Source organism: Somniosus microcephalus, chromosome 11 (assembly GCF_052327205.1).
Source record: "Somniosus microcephalus isolate GS21.2 chromosome 11, FLI_Smic_1.0, whole genome shotgun sequence".
In the NCBI taxonomy this organism is placed as follows: Eukaryota; Metazoa; Chordata; class Chondrichthyes; order Squaliformes; family Somniosidae; genus Somniosus; species Somniosus microcephalus.
The window spans coordinates 148,730,639-148,752,901 of NC_140997.1; the positions used below are offsets into that span (position 1 = coordinate 148,730,639).

General features: G+C 41.8%; 1 protein-coding gene across 2 annotated transcripts in view; it reads left to right on the forward strand.

Moving 5' to 3' along the window:
- arl8bb (ADP-ribosylation factor-like 8Bb) overlaps positions 1–20,323 on the forward strand; it is a 62,747-nt gene extending 42,424 nt beyond the window's left edge. Inside the window, exons 3-8 of one of the 2 annotated variants that reach the window (XM_086001370.1) lie at positions 2,951–3,024; positions 6,659–6,752; positions 10,021–10,088; positions 11,965–12,035; positions 15,314–15,387; positions 19,492–20,323. In XM_086001370.1, the coding sequence (XP_085857496.1) occupies positions 2,951–3,024; positions 6,659–6,752; positions 10,021–10,088; positions 11,965–12,035; positions 15,314–15,342 (336 nt within the window). In that variant the 3' untranslated portion in view covers positions 15,343–15,387; positions 19,492–20,323. The remainder of the gene's footprint in view (positions 1–2,950; positions 3,025–6,658; positions 6,753–10,020; positions 10,089–11,964; positions 12,036–15,313; positions 15,388–19,491) is intronic. The other variant, XM_086001369.1, reaches the window with a different exon arrangement.
- The last annotated feature ends 1,940 nt before the right edge of the window (positions 20,324–22,263 follow it).

Sequence of the window (22,263 nt, forward strand, 5' to 3'; positions counted from 1 at the left end):
TTGTTTCTTGCTGGTCGGCTCACTCCGCACCGTGGCAGAAGGGTAGTCAGTGCCTGTTGCTGATACAGCTTTTGTTGTTGGTCTTCCTGCTTTCTGTTGTTGCAGCCTCGTGTTTTCTTTTGGTAGCACGACGAGGGCGGTTGTCTCTCTGACGCTCTTCGTTGCTTTTGGTAGTCTTGCTGCAGGGTACGATCGGACTCGTCGCCGTTGTGCAGTTAATAAATACAGACTTCAGAAGTAACAAACAAACAGATCTTTACTATTCGAAGGTCCGGGCGAATCTGCCCCAGAAATCCTGCTACAACACTTATATACTGGTGTGGTCACTATCGGTATTACAGTATACAGAAGCCAAACAAATAGTGCCACACCTAAAGTAGTTCCCTTAAAGGTGAACGGTTACATTCAATAGTTCCCTTAAAGGTAGACGGGTACATACACTACAACTTGTACTGTACTTTCAATTTAATATACTGTGTTCACTGCTCAACGATGTGGTCTCCTCTACATTGGGGAGACCAAACACAGATCGGATAATTGCTTTGCTGAACATCTGTTCCATCCGCAAGCGTGACCCTGTCATTTGTCATTTTTTTTCCCTCTGTTCCACACCCACTCTGACCTCTGTCCTCGGCCTCTTACACTTTAATGAAGCTCAACAGAACCTTGAACAGCACCTCATTTTCGATTGAGTGCTTGCCACCTTCCAGACTCGGCATTGAATTTCAGATCATAACCACTGCTCCCAATTTTTGGACAGCAGTTTCTGGTAATGGTTCTGCTGTTGCCGTTGCCAGCTCCTCCTAGACCCATCTTTTGTTTCTTGGCCCATTACCACTCCCGTTTGCCTTGCACAACCATTCCTTGTCATTTGATCACTTCTGCCTTTCACCTGTCACAGAACTACCCTTTTGTTCTTTCCTCTGCACCACCCCCCCCCCCCCCCCCCCCCCCCCCTTTCCCTGCCTCTACTTGTTTAAAACCTATTACATCAGTAACATTTTCTAGTCCTGGTGAAAGGTTACTGACCTGAAACAATGACTTTTAAAATATTAATTCATGGGATGTGCACGTTGCTTGCAAAGCCAGCATTTATTGCTCATCCCTAATTGCCCTTGAGAAGGTGGTGAACTGCTGCAGTCCGTGTGGTGAAGGTACTCCCACAGTGCTGTTACGAAGGGAGTTCCAGGATTTTGACCCAGCAACGATGAAGGAACGGTGATATATTTCCAAGTCAAGATGGTGTGTAACTTGGCGGCGTTGGTGTTCCCATGCCCCTGCTGCCCTTGTCCTTCTAGGTGGAAGAGGTCACTGGTATGGGAGGTGCTGCCGAAGAAGCCTTGGCGAGTTGCTGCAGTGCATCTTGTAGATGGTACACACTGCAGTCACGGTACGCCGGTGGTGGAGGGAGTGAATGTTTAAAGTGGTGGATGGGGTGTCCTGGATGGTGTTGAGCTTCTTGAGTGTTGTTGGAGCTGCACTCATCCAGGCAAGTGGAGAGTATTCCATCTCACTCCTGACTTGTGCCTTTTTTAGGTGGTGAAAGGCTTTGGGGAGTCAGGAGGTGAGTCACGTGCTGCAGAATACCCAGCCCCCTGACCTCATGTGGCCACAGTATTTGTGGCTGGTCCAGTTAAGTTTCTGGTCAATGGTGACCCCCAGGGTGTTGATGGTGGGGGATTAGATGACAGAATGCCATTGAATGTCATGGGGAGGTGCTTAGACTGTCTCTCTCTTGTTAGAGATGGTCATTGCCTGGCACTTGTTGTGACGCTAATGTTACTTGCCACTTATCAGCCCGAGCCTTGATGTTGTTCAGGTCTTGCTGCAAGTGGGCACGGACTGCTTCATTATCTGAGGAATTGTGAATGCAGTGTTCAGTTCCAATCATCAACGAACATCCCCACTTCTGTGACCTCTCAATGCAGGTGCTGCCTGAGTATTTCCAGCACTTGCTGTTTTTATGACTAATTTAGCACAAAGTCACTTAAAGCAAAGGTTACTGTAAACCCCTTTTATTTATAAAAAAAAAAAAAAAAAAAAAAATCTTGTATACACAAATTTTGCAAGAAGAATGTAACTTGCCCATAAACCTGGCTCTTGTTCCACCCGCCTTCCCCTGTTGATTTGCTGAAGGTCCTGGGCTCCAGTCGTGTACTCTCCCTGGCCAGTGACTTGGTAAAGTTTGTGCTAAATTTGCTGAGCAAGCCTGGGATTTCAATTCCCACGAGTCATTGATTTTCTTGAGCAGAGGAACTTCCAGGATCAGCCCAGTGCTCGTTCTCCCTCCCTGCCCACTCCATGCTTGCACAGGAATCTGTCTGCTGGAGTTTCTGCTTGCTTCTTGACTCTTCCTTTCCCCCCCCCCCCCCCCTCTAGTGACTTGGGCTACAATTCCCTGGGAGGTCACCTGATGAGTCAGTGGTCTGCTCCCTCCCATTCTGTCCAAGTTTCCATCTGTAGTCTCATGTCTCCATGCTGCAGGAAGAAGGCAAGGCAGGGTGGCAGCAAGCAGAGGGGTAAAGCAAGAGTGAGGAAGGGATGAGGAAAGTGAAGAAATAGGAAGAGACTAGAGGAGGAGGAGGTGTGTAGGAAAAGTAGTAAATATAGTAGTGGGTCTCCAATAAACAAGCACTGAGCTCTTTAGCAGTGCTGTGGCCCAGGGAATGAGCAGGAAAAGAGGGACCCTCTTCACAGGTGTAAAACTGGGGTGGGGGGGACTCTTTGTGATTTTTTTATTATGACACATGCACAAATTGAAGTTGGGAGAGAAACCACGTGAGGCAGGGTGTTTCTGACTGTACTAGGAGTGAAGCATGGCTCCTGTCTGGGCTTGGTAAATCCCACATTATAAAGAGGACTGAGCACTGCCACGAGGGTATATTAAATTGCAGTTCATGGAAATTTTCACGTTGCTATCTATAATTGCTGTTTTCTCTTTTTAATAAAGATCTGGGATATTGGTGGACAGCCAAGGTTTCGAAGTATGTGGGAACGTTATTGCAGAGGGGTCAATGCTGTTGTGTAAGTATATCTTGCAGTTGTGCCTTGTCATTGCTGTAAGGAACAGTTGCATAAATATTCTGAATTGTGATGGAACATTCACTGACTTCCTATCGGGAAACTGGTGCACGGTATTGAGCATGCTGGCTTTTAAATGTAGGAGGTTGTTTCCTCAAATCCCTCATCGCTCTCGCTTTCCCCACCACAGTGAAATATAGGCACTGTTCACAGTCCCCTGTGTACCAGTGGTCTGCTGGCTGTAGTTAAATGTGATCTTGCTCAGTAATCACATGATGCCCTTTCAGCAGGAGCCCTGACCTTTTCTTGTGTACCACAGAGCGCTTGATATTCCTGACACTTGCGTTGCTTTCATCACTGTTCACAGGAAGTCGGTGACTTGAAACGTTCGCTCTGTTTGCCTCTCCACAGGTGTTGCCTGGCCTGAGTATTTCCAGCATTTTTCTGCTTTTATTTAACATACATAATTGGGTTTAAATCTAGTCTGACTGCAATAAACTAGTCTTCCTTTTTGTCTGCTGCAAAGGCCCAAGAGAAATAAGTTTGGGCAATCTCAACTCAGTTCGGCTCTTGGTGAAGAATCCAGAGCACAAGTTTCCCATAATTTATAAAATTGGCAGTGTCTTGTGCACAGGGTTGGCTGATGTGAGGAATGAAATTGAAATTGAAACTTAACCATGTTTAGGGAAAAGGCAGAGTTTGATTCATGAGCAATTATTAAACAACTTATTTAGAGCTTTAGAGGACTAATTATTTGGTCCTAAATCCTCCATTGGGCTGACCTAGAGTTTGAAAGATCAAGCTGTGCCTTGGTTCTCAGTTTACATGGCTTTTGGCAACACGTGGTCTTCACACTCTGGATATACTTAAGAAATAGGAGCAGGAGTCGGCCATTTGGTCCCTTGAGCCAGCTCCGCCGTTCAATAAGATCATGGCTGATCTGATCTTGGCCTCAACTCTACGTTCCTGCCCACTCCCCATAACCCTTGATTCCCCTGTAGCTCAAAAATCGGTCTATCTCCACCTTGAATATATTCAATGACTCTGCCTCCACAGCTCTCGGGTAGAGAATTCCAAAGATTCACGACCCTCAGAAGAAATTCCTCCTCAAATTGGCAATCCCTTATCCTGAAACTATGCCCCCCTAGTTCTAGATTCCCCCCACGAAGGGAAACATCCTCTGCATCTACCCTGTCAAGCCCCCTCAGAATCTTATGTTTCAATAAGATCACCTCTCATTCTTCTAAACTCTAATGAGTATAGGCCCAACCTTTCTTCATAAGACAACCTCTTCATCTCAGGAGTCAACCTGGTGAACCTTCTCTGAACTGCCTCCAATGCAAGTATATCCCTCCTTTAAATAAGGAGACCAAAACTGCATGTACTCCAGGTGTTGTCTCACCAGCGCCCTGTACAGTTGTAGCAAGACTTCCCTACTTTTATTCTCCATCCCCCTTGCAATAAGGGCCAACATTCCATTTGCCGCCTTAATTGCTTGTTGTACCTGCATGTTAACTGTTTCATGTACGAGGACTCCCAGATCCCTCTGTACCGCAGCATTTTGTAGTCTGTCTCCATTTAAATTTTGATTTTTTTTAATTCTTCCTACCAAAGTGGATAACCTCATTTTTCCCACATTATACTCCATCTGTCACATTTTTGCCCACTCACTTAACCTATCTATATCCCTTTGCAGACTCTGTCTTCCTTGCAACTTGCTTTTCCACCTATCTTTGTATCATCGGCAAATTTGGCTACATTACACTCTGGTCCCTTCATCCAAGTCATTAATATAGATTGTAAATAGTTGAGGCCCCAGCACTGATCCCTGCGGCACCCCACTAGTTAGTTTGCCAACCTGAAAATGACTCGCTTATCCCGACTCTTTTCTGTTAGTTAGCCAATCCTCTATCCATGCTAATATTACCCCCCCCCAATCCCGTGAGCTTTTATCTTGTGCAGTAACCTTTTATTGGGACTCTATCTTTCTCTCCAATTGGGGAAATGTAGTGGTGCAATTTGCTCAACTAGTGAACAGGACTTGTGAAGATGTTGACCCCGCCCACCTCGACTAACTTTATTGTATCACAAATAAGACGGTGTTCTCTGAAGGGGTAGAATGCCACTCAAATGGAAAACTAGAGCGCAAACTTTCTTGCACTTTACCCAAACCTATACTGAAATGATTGAATATCATTTGCCAACTATCTGCACCACAGTATACTTTGTAAATAAATTCTTACTACCTATTTAAAATTGTGATTTTAGTATAAATGGAATACTCGATGAAAAGGTGGTGGGCTTATTTTCTCCTCCAGTTTATTCCCCATTGTCTCTTGTACTCTTTCTGAAATCAGTGACTCATGTTAAGGTATGAGTTAGAGTGCCAATGGCCTTCCATTATTTTGGCCAAGTGACTGATGTAGTGAACTTGGACAGTGACTGGCTGAGATTGGCTCACAGCACAGATCAGGGATTGAATTGGAGGCTTTGGTGACATGGGTTCACTGCCAGCAATGCAGCAGATTTACTTTGTCATGGGGTCCATAACCATAGTCAAATATTTATATTCCTTTCGATTTGTTTTTAAAATAGCTTTATTACCAACAACGTGCATTTATATAGCACCTTTAACATAGTAAAACGTCCCAAGGTGCTTCACAGGAACATTATCAAACATGGAGTGGAAGAACACATGCCAGTTAGTTCCTATTTGTTCAGGCTGTGGGAGAGAACTGAAGCTTTAAGGTACTTCCCCATGTTAAAGGGATTGGTTCTTCAATTCTGCATTTGTGCCCAGCAGTACTGCTGATGCAAGCACTTGATTTCAACAGCATGATAAATTCAAGCGGTGCTACTACTACTGAAGGGGCTGAGATTAATTGGAGAAGTGGTTTTCAAGGACTGTTTTCTGGCTGAACAAGCCACCACATTCACATAGTCTGGGAAGTTTTTTTACTTGCTGTCCTAAACCAGTGTTGAAATTGCTGGCTAACCGCAGGTGTGGCTTTGGAGACACCAGCTAAGCCACATGCACCAATTTTAGAACGTGCCTTACATACACTTGCAGTATACAGAGGTGCACTTCACGTGTGTATATTTGCATCACCGACATCTAGCACCATTCAGTAACCAAGGATGTAAAGCCTTTGACTATCAAATCAGTTGCACTCTGCTTTTTGTCTCAACATTTTACTAACAAACTCTCGTACACGGTATGTGCTGAGTATTGAGATCACATGCCCAACAACTATTATCATATTTTAATTTTCTAATCCGAAATGCAGTTAGCCACATGAGGCTAGTAACTACTGTATTGGTTGAAACTCTCCTAAACTGGCTGACTGCAGCCACAACCACAGCTTTAAAACTGCACATGGTTTCAAAACTGCCCTGCAGCCTAGGTAATGTGGTTTCCACAGCAGCAGGATCCTCCGACAATATTGTAGAACTGCTTCCCAAAGCAACTTTGTAATCTGAATACATCAGCACTCCCATGGACCTCCTAGTGTCAGGTTGCAGAGTTATAGAAACAGGAAAATGGGTTGTGCCATTGAACCATGTGTGACTTAACCAAAATATAGTGATTACATTGGTGTAGCATAAATGCTCAGATTTCACTGTCTTTCCCTTAAAGTTACATGGTAGATGCTGCAGACCGTGATAAAATAGAGGCATCTAGAAACGAGCTTCACAATCTGTTAGATAAACCACAGCTGCAAGGAATCCCTGTGAGTACTTATTATTACTACATTAAAGTATGATTCACATTCTATGCTTGATTTCTGTAGTTTGCACTTTTTTTAAGCTTTGCTTATTAGATTTTCTATTAATGTAAATTTGTAGCCTGGGAGGAAAGTACAATACTATAATTTAAAATATACATAAGTATACTTTGACATGCCAAAACTGCTTATAGCAACTTAAATACATGAGACTGCAGCGGTTTGAGAAGGTGGCTCACCACCACCTTGAGGGCAATTAGGGATGGGCAATAAATGCTGACCTCGCCAGTGACGTCCAGATCCCCCCAAAAAAACTCAGCAGGTTCTGGTTTGGTCAGATATGAGGAAGATGCTGACATTGGAATGAACTTCTCTAGCCTCGCATTTAATTTTAAATGGTTGCAGTACACCTTGGGTACAGCAGAGGGTGCCATGTCTCAGGTTTTTAATGAGTGATTTCTGTTTCCTGTTTGAGTGTTCAACATTTAAACAATACTGCAGTGGCTGAAATTTCTTTTTTTTTATTCGGACACTGCTTAGGGGACTCTTAATTTTACTGATTTCCATGGGGGAGGGGGCGGGGGGCCCCCCCATGATCTTATAAAATTGCTTGATTTTTTTTTTGTGAGCATGGGCCCATTCCACTTCTGTTCAATACCAGTGATCTGGTATGTCTGTTACTGCAGTTACTTTTGTTTGTGCAAATCAGTTGTCTCAATTCAGGCTCCAGAGTTTCACATTTGATGCCAGAGCAAGGTGTGAGTAACTGACTTCAACTTCACAGCAGCCACTGGCCCACTTGGGGAGATTGTGCCCCCTCCCAAGGGCCACTGTTCATGCTCCAGTAAAGCAGACAGTTTGCATTTATGTAGTGCCTTTAACATTCTTAATGTCTCAAAACAAAGTCAGTTTCAAATGGAGCAAGTCCCTATTCAGCCATTTGGTGCAGGAAGAAAGTATTTGGAGGATCCTGGGATGAGGGGGTTGTCCTAGGAGGCGAGGTTGAGTACATTGGACCTATACACTCGTTTAGAGAGGCGATTTCATTTGAAATGTAATATTTTGAGGGGGATTGATAGATGCTGAGAGCTTCTTTCCCCTAGCTGGAGAGTCTAGAACTGGGGGGTGTATTCTCAAGGTAAGGGGTCAGTCTTTTAAGACTGATGAGGAATTTCTTCACTCAGGGTTGTGAATCTTTGGAATTCTCTACCCCAAGCAACTGGATGCTGAGTATATTCAAGGCTGAGCTAGATTGATATTTGGACTCATGGGGATAGTGTGTGAAGGTAGTCGAGGTCGAAGATTAGCCATGATCTTGAATGGGGGAGCAGGCTCAAGGGGCTGCATGGCCACCTCCTGCTCCTAATTCTTGTGTTCTTTATCGGACACCTTTTACTTCAGGATTTCTCAAGGCACTTCACAGCTAGTGACATACTTTTTGAAATGTAAATCACTGTTACGTGGGCAAATGCAGGAGCCAGTTTGCACGCAGTGAGGTCCCACAGACAGAAATGACCAGTTTCTTTGTTTTGGTGTTGTCTGGTACATGTGGCAAAGTTTGTAAAAGGCACTAAAGCATCCTCCTTCCAACACTAACACTAATACTGTACTTGTGCCAACACGGGTAGATATCACTAGCGCTTATCACTGGCTGAGACTGCTAGTCCAGTTCTTTGCAAGGCAAAGCTTGTGGAACCTTGAATGCTGCAGTAGAAGGTGCTCCTACAAGTTCTTTCCTTTATACCAAATGATGACACCTGGCTGTGTAGGGACTTGCTCCAAAGAGATGATTATGTTGATAAACAGCAATTAGAGACTGAACTGTAAATTTGTTTGGATTCTGGTCACATTATTTTGCAACTTTAATTCCTATATTGCCGCCAAGGGTTTGCGAGGATATCTAACCGTAACATTCAGCCCATAATTAACTGATTTATCTGCATCCTCCGCAAGCTTGTGCTAGATTAATTTGAACCCGAGGCTTCTCGAGACAAACTGAAGAAATCCTTGCTAAGTTAGCAAGGCCGCAAGTGAACGTTGTGCGTCCTTCAGTGATGGACGTGTCACTTTTAAATTGTGTAATCTGCTGATTTGTGGGATAAGCAATGCTAATTTTTAACTCTTTCAAGGTCAGGAAGCTAAGTGGTTTTTCTGGAATGCCTAAATTTCTAAATGGTTTTTTCTTGTGCATTCGAGACACTGGGTGACTGGGTTCCCAAGTGTCCTGCCAATGCCACTCTAATGCCTTGTTATAAAACCTCCATGTTCAGCTATCAAACTCTGCTGGCCTGTATGCATGCAGAGGTTTGTGCATTTCCCTGGCAGTGTACAGCAGGCATTGCTTTGTGCTGGTGGGAGTGCTTTCTCCTGAGGATATCCTGGCAGGCATCCTAACCTGAACTCTGAAAATGTGCTACTGACTGGTGAATGGATGGTGATGTTTGTAATTGTGGACTGGGACCTGGTCTTGTGCATTGTTGGTGTCGGTCCAGCTTTTAAAGCACGTAATTCAATTGTGCTTCACTGCAAACTCCTATTGATTTAGCACCTTGCTCGCGGGTCACAAGGGTAAGTTGATGTGGGAAGTAGAAATGTCACACGGGTTTGTTTGGGGTATTCAGACATGTATAAGGCATTGTTCAGAAGGCACTGACCGCAGTGCAGGATATGGACACTAGGTGAACCATTTGCTATGGAGAGATGTGCTAAATAGGCCAAAGTAATTGGGCAGCCACTTTCTGAGTGATTCCACACTTTAATGCAGCCTTTGTTCCTGAATCATGTCAAATATACTGATGAAATCCTGATGCAAGTATGGTATCTAATAACACTGAACAGATGTGGCTGCCGTTAGCTGGGGAAAACCCACAGTACAGCTGCTGTTCACATAAATGTAAGCAAATGTTGAGTATTAACACTTGATGCACAAGTACTTTGAGTTCATGCCCAATGTTTACATTTTGTCTAATAAAAGAAACAAAACATCTTTGCACATTTATAAAGTAAGCAGTCTTACTCCTTATCCTCTGTACAATTGAGGTTTACGGTTTTCTAAAAGGGTGGAAGAAAGATAAGTGGCCTACTGTCCCTTAAGAAATGTGTCCTTGTGCAGGCAATTTAGTTAGGTGATCTTCCACTTGTATGAGAGACCTCCCTAATTCTGAACACATTGGTTCTCAACGTGCTTGTGCTCCTTCAATGAAAGCTACTTTCAAGATGAGAGGAGCATGTATCCTCTTGCTCACAATCTATCGGTTGTGATTTATCTTTTCAGGTCCTAGTTCTTGGAAATAAGAGAGATCTTCCAAATGCTCTGGATGAAAAACAGCTCATTGAAAAAATGTAAGTCATTGTTCTAGATAACTGCACACTTTTTCCTCTTTTTTTAGATTAGTTCTTGCCAGTGTTGGAAAGAATTTGTGTGGCAGTATTAATGGTATTGGGAAATAATGAAATATTGAACTTCAACATTTGCTTTGTTTGAATATACTTTACTATTCCATTTTTTGGCATATCTGATAAATGCTTCCAAGAGTATAAACTCCTAGTGTCTCAATTACACCAGTACTCTCATTAGGGTCATGAACAGCCACTTGTGTTTTATATAGTGCCTTTAAAGGGTGGGGAATAAAGCTCTAAATTGGAGTTGCATACTCCACCATGGGATACTTCCAAATGTTGCTTGTTTCCAAATTGCATAAATTTCAATAGATGGTCTGTTTCAATCTCTGGGCCTTGTCTAATGCTTGAGAACTGATCCTGGAAGAAAAGGCAATGCTACTAGGAGACCAGAGCCAAGTTTGCATTTGACAATCTAGTGTGTGAGATCACAGTATTGGATCACAACACCTCAAATCCTGAACACTTACCATGCCAACTCAAAGGGTTGAGGACAAATTGTCAGGGCTGGCTCAAGATATGACCACTGATGTAGAACTAGCCTTGGCGGAGAAGCACATCTCTTGGGAATCTGGGTTTTTGGGGTTATAAGGGACCTTTTTGAGTGTTTTATTTAAAGATGTGGGTTAACACATTCCCTGCTTTGTATCTGGTGTTAATCGGCTACAACTTTTGGCTGAAGTACATTAACTGAAATCCTGGTCACCTTTTTGAGTGGTCACTACAGAGTATTCATTTCCTTAATCTTTATTCCATGTTGTATTTCGCTTTGGTTATTGGGGAGCTATGGTAAAGTGTGTTTCCTCTTAAACGGATCCTATGAAAAGATGTCAACTCAACACTGGTCATTGAGATCTTGCTACCTGGATTGCGACACTGATTTTGTAGCCAACTACAGGGGATTTGAACCCAATAGAAATGAGGCATGGATAGACTCATTGTAACCCTGTTTTTGTGGGAGTGGCACCATTGACACTTGGTCTAACACAATGCCATGGAATATTCTCACTCCCACAGCTTGACACCAATTTTCATGGAGAGTGCATCCCTTACCATATTTTTGTTTTCTCTGCTGAGCTGGCATAGCCTCAGTTAACCTTGAATGCAGAAAATTGCTTTCTGGATATAAATGCATCAAACCAGCTTGGTGAAGGCTAAAATAGCTAATCCAATTATTGTAAAAAATATTGGGGAAATGCTATACAGCACAAGATTTACAATCGATATATCTATTGGCTGATTAATCATTCTCCCAGCGCCTTCTAGTAAACACTTGCAGTGACCTTGTCTTGACTGAATATGTAGGCCATTCTAGTGGTGTTGCTGAGTATGTTCCCAAGCATCCCACGAATCTTAAGCCAATCACCTGAGATTCTTATTTTGTACCTCTAATTCCTTTGAAGATTGTGTGATTGATTGTAAAGGAACAATAACACATTCTTGAATTCATGTTTTGGAATGCTAAAGATTAATGTACATTTGAGCCACTTTCATGCATATCAGTCAAGCATTACTGACGATCCATTTTTTTAAAAACAGTATACAGCTGTTGGAAGGTTACTAGTTTAATTTTGTTCAAGACTGTTATCTTTCACTGAGCATTCATTTCCTTAATCTTTACCACATGTTGCATTTTGCTTTGGTTATGGGGAGCTAAAGTGAATTTTTACAGTATGGAAGTAGCTGACTAAAATATTTTGGTGCTGCTGTTTTGTTCCATCCTTTTGATCATAAATTAGACAGACTTCACACATGCAGAAGGTTTGTAATTTTTCCCTAAATGAATTTGATTTTGTACTTTAATTGCTTTTTGCTGCAGGAATTTGGCTGCTATCCAGGATCGAGAAATCTGCTGCTATTCAATTTCGTGCAAAGAAAAGGATAACATAGGTAGGTAAAGATTCTACAAGTTCCCCTTCATCAATTAAGTTTGACTCTCAATTTGGAAATGTCACTCTAATTTAAGAAGGGAAGGAGGGAGAAACTACGACACTACAGACCTGTCAGTTGTGGGGACGTTAACTGTAATGTTACCGGGTGCAAAGCGACTGACCACTTGAACAAGTAATAGCTGAACAGAGTCGTTATGGATTTGTGAAGGGTAGGTCATGTCTGAGTAATCTAGTTGAATCCAAACTAGCGGGGTCTTGTTTAAATATACAGATCAGGCGTGATGCCATTAGGACCTAATCTATTTTAGTTGGAAGCCTGAGCGGGGGAGCAGTGATGGCTTCGCCATCAGGCCAAACCTGTCGTGGGCCAGAAGAGGCCCAGGCAGGTAAGTTTGTTTTACTTTTAGGGTGTCTTTGTGGGCTGGGGGGCAGCAGGAAGGCTTCTCCAGGCTCAAGGGAAGCTTGGTCCTCCCTGATGATCACACCCCCGCCTGAATACCCGACGGCCGGGGTCTGATCCTGCGGGTCCCTGGCTGGCTTCCTGCCACCCGAATATCCGCTCCCAAGTGCTGGCCAGGCAGTGGGTCAGGAGTCAGAAAATTTATGGAAATGATGCCTGGTCGTTCAGATCAGGATTTTATATTCATATAAAATATCAATCTTTAGATTTAATAGACTCTTCATATCTGAGATCCTAATAGAAACTACAAAACCACAACAACTGGCCTGACCTGTAGTGCGTGCATTAGCTATTAAAAGTAATAGATGAATAATCACTCTATAGACATAAGAATAGGAGTGGCCATTCAACCAGATCAGGGCTAATCTGTCCTTGAGCATTTACCCATCTTTTTTCCATATCCCTTGATGCCCTTGCTGAACAAAAATGTCTTGATTCCAGTCTTGAAAATTTCAATTGACCCCCAACATCTGCAGTCTTTTGAGGGAGAGTTCCAGATTTCCACTACACTTTGTGGAAAAGTGCTTCCTGATTTCACTCTTAAATAGTCTGGCTTTAATTTTTGTGACTGTCTCGTGACGCACCAAAATTGGTGCTGATTAAGCCATATTCTGTCTCTCTTCAAAGTTGGGACTCTTGGCAACCTTCTCCAGCTCAAATCACTAAACTGCTGTGTTCAACTTCAGAGCAAAACGATTAAAGCATCTGACCAGTGCAAACCTTGGCACTGCTGCTGTATTGACAAGCTTTGATGGTCACGGGTCGCTTGGTACCATTCCAAGTGGAGTTGGCGGACGGCTGTTGCTAATGATTTAGATAACCTGGGTTGGCTTCAGTCAGTGAATACCAGCGCTTCTGTAGTCGTAGGGAAAAGTTAAACGGCCCCTCTTCAAATCTGCGTTGGCCCAGATTTTGCCGTCAGCGGAGAATGAAAGGCGTGCACCATTACGCTTTCCCACAGACCACCTGTAGGCTTTTGCACTGACTTGGTTATTGTCAAAACAGCACGGCACCTTCTACAGGGGATCTGGTACCTGTTTGAAGAGGGCAAGCAACAGTGTCTCCTTAACCAATCAGATTGAGTAATCCTTACTGGTGAGTGAGATGTGGTAAGTACAGCAACTTCACGCTCACCATTATTCTTAACACAAAATCTGGGCCACTGTTTCCTTCAGGTGAAAATTGTTTCATGTGGTAGGAATTGCACAGGTTTCTAAATTCCTATTAAACTTCAGTCAGTAATCTGATTAAAGGTGGGCACACAAATTGCCCATTATACTATGTGTATTAATGTGTCGTAAGTGGTATTTGTGAGAGGCTTTTATGTTAAGCAAATGGGTGAGATTTTTGGAGACTCTTCTGTGGAGCAGACCAATACCATAGGGGTTGGTATGAGCAGCTCGCATTTATTTTCTGCACACGGTGGGTCAGAACCCTGCAGGGAGTAGAGATACTAGGCAGAGCCCTGCAAGTAGGTTGCCTGTGTGCTTTCTTGATTGAGGTGGCGCATAATGTAGGGGGGAAAAAAAATCCTGAAGGAAAAGTTGAGAAAATGGAGAATGTCTGCATGACTGACTATGAAACCTATTTACTCCTGTGAATTCTATTTTTTGTTTAAGATGAAGTTTGAAAATGAGTCAATGGTCTCTAATTTTAAGGGAAAAAGAAGCCATTACATGACTCTTTGCTAACCCATACCTCTTTACAAGTGTTATTAAATGTCAGTTTATATATGTTAAACTTAGTCCTACTCCTTGTATTACTTTGAAAAGGTGGATAAGTCCTACTTGCTTTAAATAAAGACTGAAAATGCTGGAAGCACAAGGCTAGAGTATGACTTGTTTTGGATATCAAAACCAGGGGCCCAAGATACTAAGGAGGAGTTCAGTGTATCTAGACCAGCAATGGAAACAAAACATACAGGATAAGATCTGATGAAAGTAGAATCAGTTTGGGTGGAGCTAAAACAGCAAGGGGCTGAAAACATTGGCGGGAGTTGTTTATACGCCCCCAACAATAATAATGTAGGGCAGTGTATAAATCAGGAAAGTCGAGGCATATGTAACGAGGGTAATTGTGATCATGGGGGACTTTAATCTACATAGACTGGGCAAACCAAATTTGCAGTAATAGTGTGGAAGATGAATTAATGGAATGTATGCAAGATAGTTTACTGATCAGTATGTTGAGGAACCAACTAGAGAACAGGCTATTTTAGATCTAGTATTGTGCAATGAGAAAGGGTTGGAGTAACCTTGTAGTAAAGGGGCTTTGAGGGAAGAGTGACCATAATATGATAGAATTTTATATTGAGTTTGAAAGTGATTCAGTTAAATCCAAAACTAGTCTTAAATCTAAACAAAGCAAACTATAGGTATGAGGGGCGAGTTGGCTATGGTAGATTGGGGAAACTACATTAAAAGGTATGATGGTAGACAAGCAATGGCTAGCATTTAAAGAATTAATACATAATTTACAACAAATACACATTCTGGCACGCACCCGACAGGAAATGTGGTCCAACCGTGGCTAATGAGAAGTTAAAGATGGTATTGGATCAAAGGAAGAGGCTTATAATGTTGCCAAAAAGAGTAGTAAGCCTGAGGATTGGGAGGATTTTAGAATTCAGCAAAGGAGGACCAAGAAATTGATAAAGGGAAAATAGTGAGACATACAGACTCAAAGCTTCTATAGGTATGTAAAAGAAAAGATTAGAGAAAGTAAATGTGGGTCCCTTACAGGCTGAGACAGGAGAAGTTATAATGGGGGAATAAGGAAATGGCAGAGAAATTAAACAAATACTTTGTCTCCTTCAGAAGACAGACACAAAACTTCCCAGAAATAGTGGCGAACCAAGGCTCTAGCAAGAATGAGGAACTGAAAGAAATTGGTATTTATAAAAAAAAAAAAAAAAGTACTGGAGAAATTAACTGGACTGGAAGCTGAAATCCCCTGGACCTGATGGTCTACATCCTAGGGTTTTGCAAGAGTTGGTTATAGAGATAGTGGATGCATTGGTTGTCATTTTCCAAAATTCTGTAGATTCTGGAACAGTTCCTGTGGATTGCAAGGTAGCACATGTAACCCCACTATTAAGAGGGAGAAAACTGAACTACAGACCAGTTAGCTGACATCAGTAGTAGGGAAAATGCTAGAATCTATTAAGAACGTGACAACAGGGCACTTGGAAAGTAATAATAGGATTGGGCAGAGTCAACACGGATTTATGAAAAAGTGTTTGACGATGAGTTTTTTGAGGTGGTGACTCTCAGAATAGATAAGGGGGAACCAGTGGATGTGGTGTATTTGGATTTTCAGAAGGCATTTGATAAGGTGCCTCAAGAAGTTATTGAATAAAATTAGGGCTCATGGGATTGGGGGTAATATACTAGCATGGATTGAGGATTGGTAAACTGTAGGAATAAACAGGTCATTTTTGGGTTGGCAGGCTGTAACTAGTGGGGTACTGCAAGGATTGGTGCTTGGGCCTCAGCTATTCACAATCTATCAATGATTTGGATGAGGGGACCAAATGTAATATATCCAAGTTTGCTGCTGATACAAAGCTGGGTGGGAATGTAAGTTGTGAGGAGGCTTCAAGGGGATATAGATAGGCTAAGTGAGTGGGCAAGAACATGGCAAATGGAAGATAATGTGGAGAAATGTGAAGTTATCCACTTTGGTAGGAAAAATAAAGCAGAGTTTTTAAATGGTGAGAGATTGGGCAATGTTGATTTTGAGGGACCTGGGTGTCCTTTTACACAAATCACAAAGTTAACATATAGGTACAGCAAGCAAGTAGGAAAGCAAATGGTATGTTGGCCTTTATTACAAGAGGATTTGAGTATTAGAGTAAAGACATCTTGCTGCAATTATATAGGGCCCTGGTGATACTGCACCTGGTGTATTGTGTACAGTTTTGGTCTCCTTACCTAAGGAAGGATATACTTGCCATAGAGTGAGTGCAACGAAGGGTCACCAGAATGATTCCTGGATTGGGTGGATTGTCCCATGAGGAGAGATTGAGTAGACTAGGCCTATATTCTCTGGTGTTTAGAAGAATAAGTAGTGATCTCATTGAAACATACAAAATTGACCAGGTAGATGCAGGGAGGATGTTTCCCCTAGCTGGGGAGTCTCAAACCAGGGGTCACAGTCTCGGGATAAGGGGTTGGCCATTTAGGACTGATGAGGAGAAATTTCTTCAGAGGGTGGTGAATCTTTGGAATTCTCTACCCCAGAGGGCTGTGGAGGCTCAGTTATTGAGTATATTCAAGACTGAGATCGATATTTTTGAATATTAAGGGAATCCAGGGATATGGGGAATAGTGCAGGAAAGTGGAGATGAGGTGGAAGATCAGCCATGATCTTGAAGGGCCAAATGGCCGCCGACTCCTATTTCTTGTTATGGTATGGAGATCCGAGTATTCTAAGAGAAATGATTGTGAAGAGATTATATTGTTCATGGTGATTTTGTGTAAATATCAGAAAGTAGCACCATACATGGTTAGATTAAGGCCAGGATAAAGAATAGTGGGAATTTTTAAATTCTCATCCTTGTTTTCAAATCCCTCCATGGCCTTGTACCTGCCTATCTCTGATCTCCTCCAGCCCCACAACCCTTCAATATCTGCCCTCCTCTAATTCTGGCCTCCTTGAGCATCCCTGATATTAATCGCTCCACCATTGGTGGCTGTGCCTTCAGCTGCCCTAAGCTCTAGAATTCCCCCCCCCCCCCCCCCCCCCCAAAAAAAGAAAACCCTGCTTCTCTACCTCAAGACATTTCTTAAAACCTACCTCTTTGACCAAGCTATTGGTCATCTGCCCTAATATCTCATGTGGCTTGTGTCAACTTTTGTTTGTTAACGCTCCTGTGAAGCACTAGGGATGTTTTACTACATTACAAGTGCGATATAAATACAAGTTGAATGGGAATGACTGACTTAAGAAGTTTGGTGGTTCAGCATATTGATGCAAATGATGTGAGGGGGGTACAATTTGAGTTTTGGGTGTGCTAAAGTTTATGGAGCATAGGGGATGGGAATCCAGACACTGCAATATTGGAATAGTTGACTCTGGAGGCAACAAGGGAATGGATGAGAGTTTCAGCAGATCTGGATGCTTTGCTGTGACTGATCTTGACTTTTTGGAGAAGACTTGAACGGGCAGCCCAAGTGATCTCTCTTCTATACCCATAATTGGAAGTAATTCTGTGGCATATTGTCCTACAAGAAGAGTTTTAGTTTTCGGAGACTTGATGTCCTTTGTGGAACCTGCTTTGTACTGCAAGACTGAAGTGCTGGGAGAAAGCTGTGCATTAGAACTTTAGTTTTGCAATAAATTTGTTTTTATACCCTTAATTTTAGGCACTGCTGTAATTGCATGTGTTTTTGGAGGAGGAATGAAGTTCAGGCCTCCTTTTACTATTTGTTTCCATCTTCAAATAGGAAGTATGGAAACGTGCACAAATAGTGTATAATGTCGTATGGAAAAAATCAATGTGAACAAGTTGGCAGCACAATTGGTTCTAATCATTATTGTACAGAGATGCTTGGGTGTCTTGTTTAGAAGGTCAAAGGGGGAGGTCAGTGTTCAGTGTGTTTAATGTAACTGCTTCAGAGATACCTTGAAGATAATGTCCTGACTCACCAACAGTGGTGGAGGGGAGAAAGGAATGTCCAGGATTTGAGTGGATGGTTAACTTGGGCAGTTATCAGGAGGAATTGTGCAACGTGTTCCATCTTTGAGAACTCCATCACCAAGCTTGCAGATAGTGCTCCCCTAAAGTTATAATCTTTAAAGATGTCTTTTTAGATTGATCTGAATGAAGCATGCTGCATTCTAAAGTTCAATTTATACCTGGTTAAATTTTGGGATTAGAGATTTATTTTTTACAATTCTGGCTATAAATTGTAATTTGATATTGTACAGAACTAAAGGTTGGTCATCAACAGCAAAAGTTAAGTTTTTTTTTAAACCATTCATGGGATTTGGGTGTTGCTGGCAAGGCCAGAATTTATTGCCCTTAACTGTGACCTTGCTCAGCTATTTCAGAGGGCAGTTAAGAGTCAACCACATTGCTGTGGGTTAACTTGCTAGATTGTTGCATATTTGAAAATGCTGCTATTTTCCAAACAAAGCCATGAATGGTGGAAATCTGAAATGAAAACAAAATGCAAGGTAAATGGATTAGTGTCCTGAAGAAATTAGTTCCTGTTTTGAGTGGGATTCATCAGAATGGGCATGGCTGGACAGGAGCCCTTTTTACTGGATGACCTGAAACAGGCCCAGGATTTCAGTTAAAGTACAACCGACAGATACCTTGATTTTTTTTTTGTTTGGATTGAGGACTTCTGTATGATCAGTTTTTGTCATGGTATATAAATTGTATTGGAGCAGGGTGGGGCAAGCTTCCTATCATTGTCAATGGACTGAATTGGACTCTGCATGCTGAGTGATTTACATATTTTCTCTGGCTAGGAAAAAACAAAGTTTGTGGTTAAACTGTTTTTCGAGCCAATGTTGTTGGTCTGCTATTGCAGTAGAAAATACTATATTTGATGCAAATTTGAATATAAAACACAGACCATTACCAGATGCACTTAGAAACCTGACTAGACCAACCTGAACCTGAAGCTCTTTCCAAAGTTGCTGCAGGTTAATTGTGGAATTCTGTTGTGTGTGTATATGTGAGAATGTTGAAACAATGTTGCATTCCCCGTAATTAGTGTTTAACATCAATGGCTGTGCCAGCATCTGATTTATTTGCTTTCTATTTGAAATCAAATCGACTTGACTTGAGATTTTTGCGCACTCCCTTCCTGGTCTGCAGGTGAGAATCGGACCGTCTGAGATAGTTGCAGACTTGGTTATCAAAATAAAATGTCAAGTTTTAACCATCCTTGATGTTGACTGCCGTCTATCTAAGCGCATTACCAAAAGAAGCTGGACATTTTCACAAATCATTAACTTGCATTTTTATTTTATTTTTTAGATATCACCCTGCAGTGGCTTATTCAGCACTCAAAATCCAGAAGAAGCTGAAATTTAATGGTGCAAACCCATGTGTGATTGGCCACAGTCCTTTCTCCACTCATATTTTACTTCATTCTTCATGGGATAACAAGCAGAAATACACTATTCTGAATATATTGAAATACTTCAAGTCCCTCATGATGCATACCGCTGAAAAGTATGTTCTCATTGTGAGACAAACTTGCTTTACAAATGCCATTATATAAAAATCATGATTGAGACAAATGTTGAAGTCAGTGATATAAAAGCACAAGGAAGAGCCAATGAAAATAATCATGCTTATTTCTCAGCCTCAAATGTGTTTGGAGTCTGCAGTATCACAAGTAATGTTTTATAGCTTTTAATGATCTCACACCATTAATGTCCTTACAAATGGGGTTATGGAGCATGTTGCATTGCACCCCATACTTGTGTTGGTGCTGTAGATATTTCAATGTCACTAGAATTTTTTAAATGTTCACTGTCAATACAGTATTTAATTTAGCCATGAGCTTTTTGCATACAAATAAAATATGTACGTTGTAGTTGGGGGACCATCACTTAAGTTTATTTATCATGCTTTACCTGAAATGTATGCGTTGGGTGTGCTGGTTGAATACACTGCTTCAACATTAGAGTCTTGACACTATTGGGCAACATGTGACCTTTCTGTAAACATGTGCATGCAAAACTTCCAATTACAAGATTTGTAAATAATATATGTGGAATTGGTTTACTTTTTCTATTTAGTTGACTTGTGAATAATTGTGCTCTTTCCTCTCTTCTGTTGAAATAAATGGAGTTAACGAGGACATATTGTCATGTTGTATTTGTCACCATTCAGATTTCAGCTGCATGCAAAGTTCAGTTTTCTGTTCATGGGGCAATCTTGAGAGATAGCAAACACATCTGATTCAGAAGTTGCCTGCTGTATAATTTAGCCCTATTTTGATTTAGGCTCTTTTTTAGTTGTGTTGCCTCAGGCCAGTGGGACTAACATGAACAGAACGATTAAGAGTATTCAAGAGTTTGACATGTTTTACAAACTAGCATGATGTAAATACTACAAATTTAGTTTTCAGACACTAGAGGGACCTTGCCCTTTTCTTCCTGCTTTAAGTACTTAATGCTGTTGCAAATTGCTGAATTAAAATATACAGTGATGACCAGTATAGCTATTATACCAATGCATTTTTAGCAATTGACAAAACACATGGGCCTGGAGTTTCTGCTAGGGGTGCAATCAGGAAAATGCGCTAGGAATTGTGCCGGTTTTGCTGAGGTGAAGATATGCCCAAATAGCAGCTCGAATGTAAAATCAAAACCAATCAAGCACATTATTGTAATCAATTATTGATTGGAACATGGCCAAGGGGCCTCAAGATTACTGAATTAAACTAATTTAAACTGAGAATTTGTTTAAATAATTGCTGCAGCTGAAGACCCAGGCCAATCGGTGGTTTCAACTGGCTGGTTACGGGTCTTGTGTACAGAGGGCAGATCAGTTGACTGAATTTGAACTCATTTAAACTGAATTTAATGTAATTGTAGCATTAGTGAGAAACAGACGTGAGGCTTCAATAGAGTGCTGGTCACTACAGCTGCAAGTCATTAAGAATAGATTAATGTGACCGCTGGTACCTGTGCACTTGAAATTGAGGGTGCTATGTGATGAACACCCCTGAACAGTTGCAATTGGCAGAGATTTGCCATGCTAACCTGGGAGTGTGGCCAGTTTTGTGGGTGAGGATTGCTATGCGCGAATTGACTTTTGAACCAGCTTAGATCACGGAAACTCCAGTGTAAAGTGTTATGGGTGCAACTCGCTTGCGTTTTAAATTCCCTGATCATTTGCGCTATTTCAGTTGATTCTGCCCAGATAGTGCTGATGTCAGAGTGGAAACTCCATGCCACAGTTCCTGTGAAGTTGAGTTTGACACCTTGCCCCAACAGAGAAACTAAGGTGTCACAAGGATTTTAATGGGCATGAGTGTGAGCTTGTAAATTTTATTTTATCCACTTGAACTGTGGGGGGGGGGGGGGAGAAAGAGAGAGAGAGAGAGAGGAAACCGGCATTTTCTCCTTCCAAACTAGGGTTGTGTCTGGGGAAGAGCATTTTGAGCTCTTAGTAGGGTGAAGTGGTTATATTAATCAGTAGTGGTCGAACCGGATTTGTGGCATTGAACTAAAAGCATTGCACAACGTTGAAGTGTATTGCTAGTGATTTAAAAAAAAAATATATATAGCATGTTATGAGCCTGGGGGCAACACTGAAAAGTATCTTGAGCTGCTCCATAAACTGGTAATGAACCTCGTAGTGGAACAGAGTGGAGTCTGGTCGTGAATCCCAGTTACGACAAGGAACACATGGTTTATTTTTTGAAGTTGGTGCAGGGTGTTGAACATTGAAATAATCTAAATGAAGCTGCTGTATCTGTTTAACAAAGCGTCTTCAATATGAAGGCTGCATTTGAAGCTGTCAATATTTTGTTCTGAGCAATAGAGGAGAAAGTTGATCTGTTTGGTAAATTGTATTTCTTTGCTAAACTTTGCAGCATAAAATTCACATTTTCACCCTCAGGGAGCCTATTCCATAGATAGACCACTCAATCACTGAAATATTGTTTCTGCAGATTAATTTTGATGGTCATGTAGATCATGACTAATATTTCACCTTGTCCAGAACAGTAAAACCAGAGGATGTGGCCTGTGCTGCTTTTTTTTATTCATTCGCTGGCAAGGCTAGAATTTA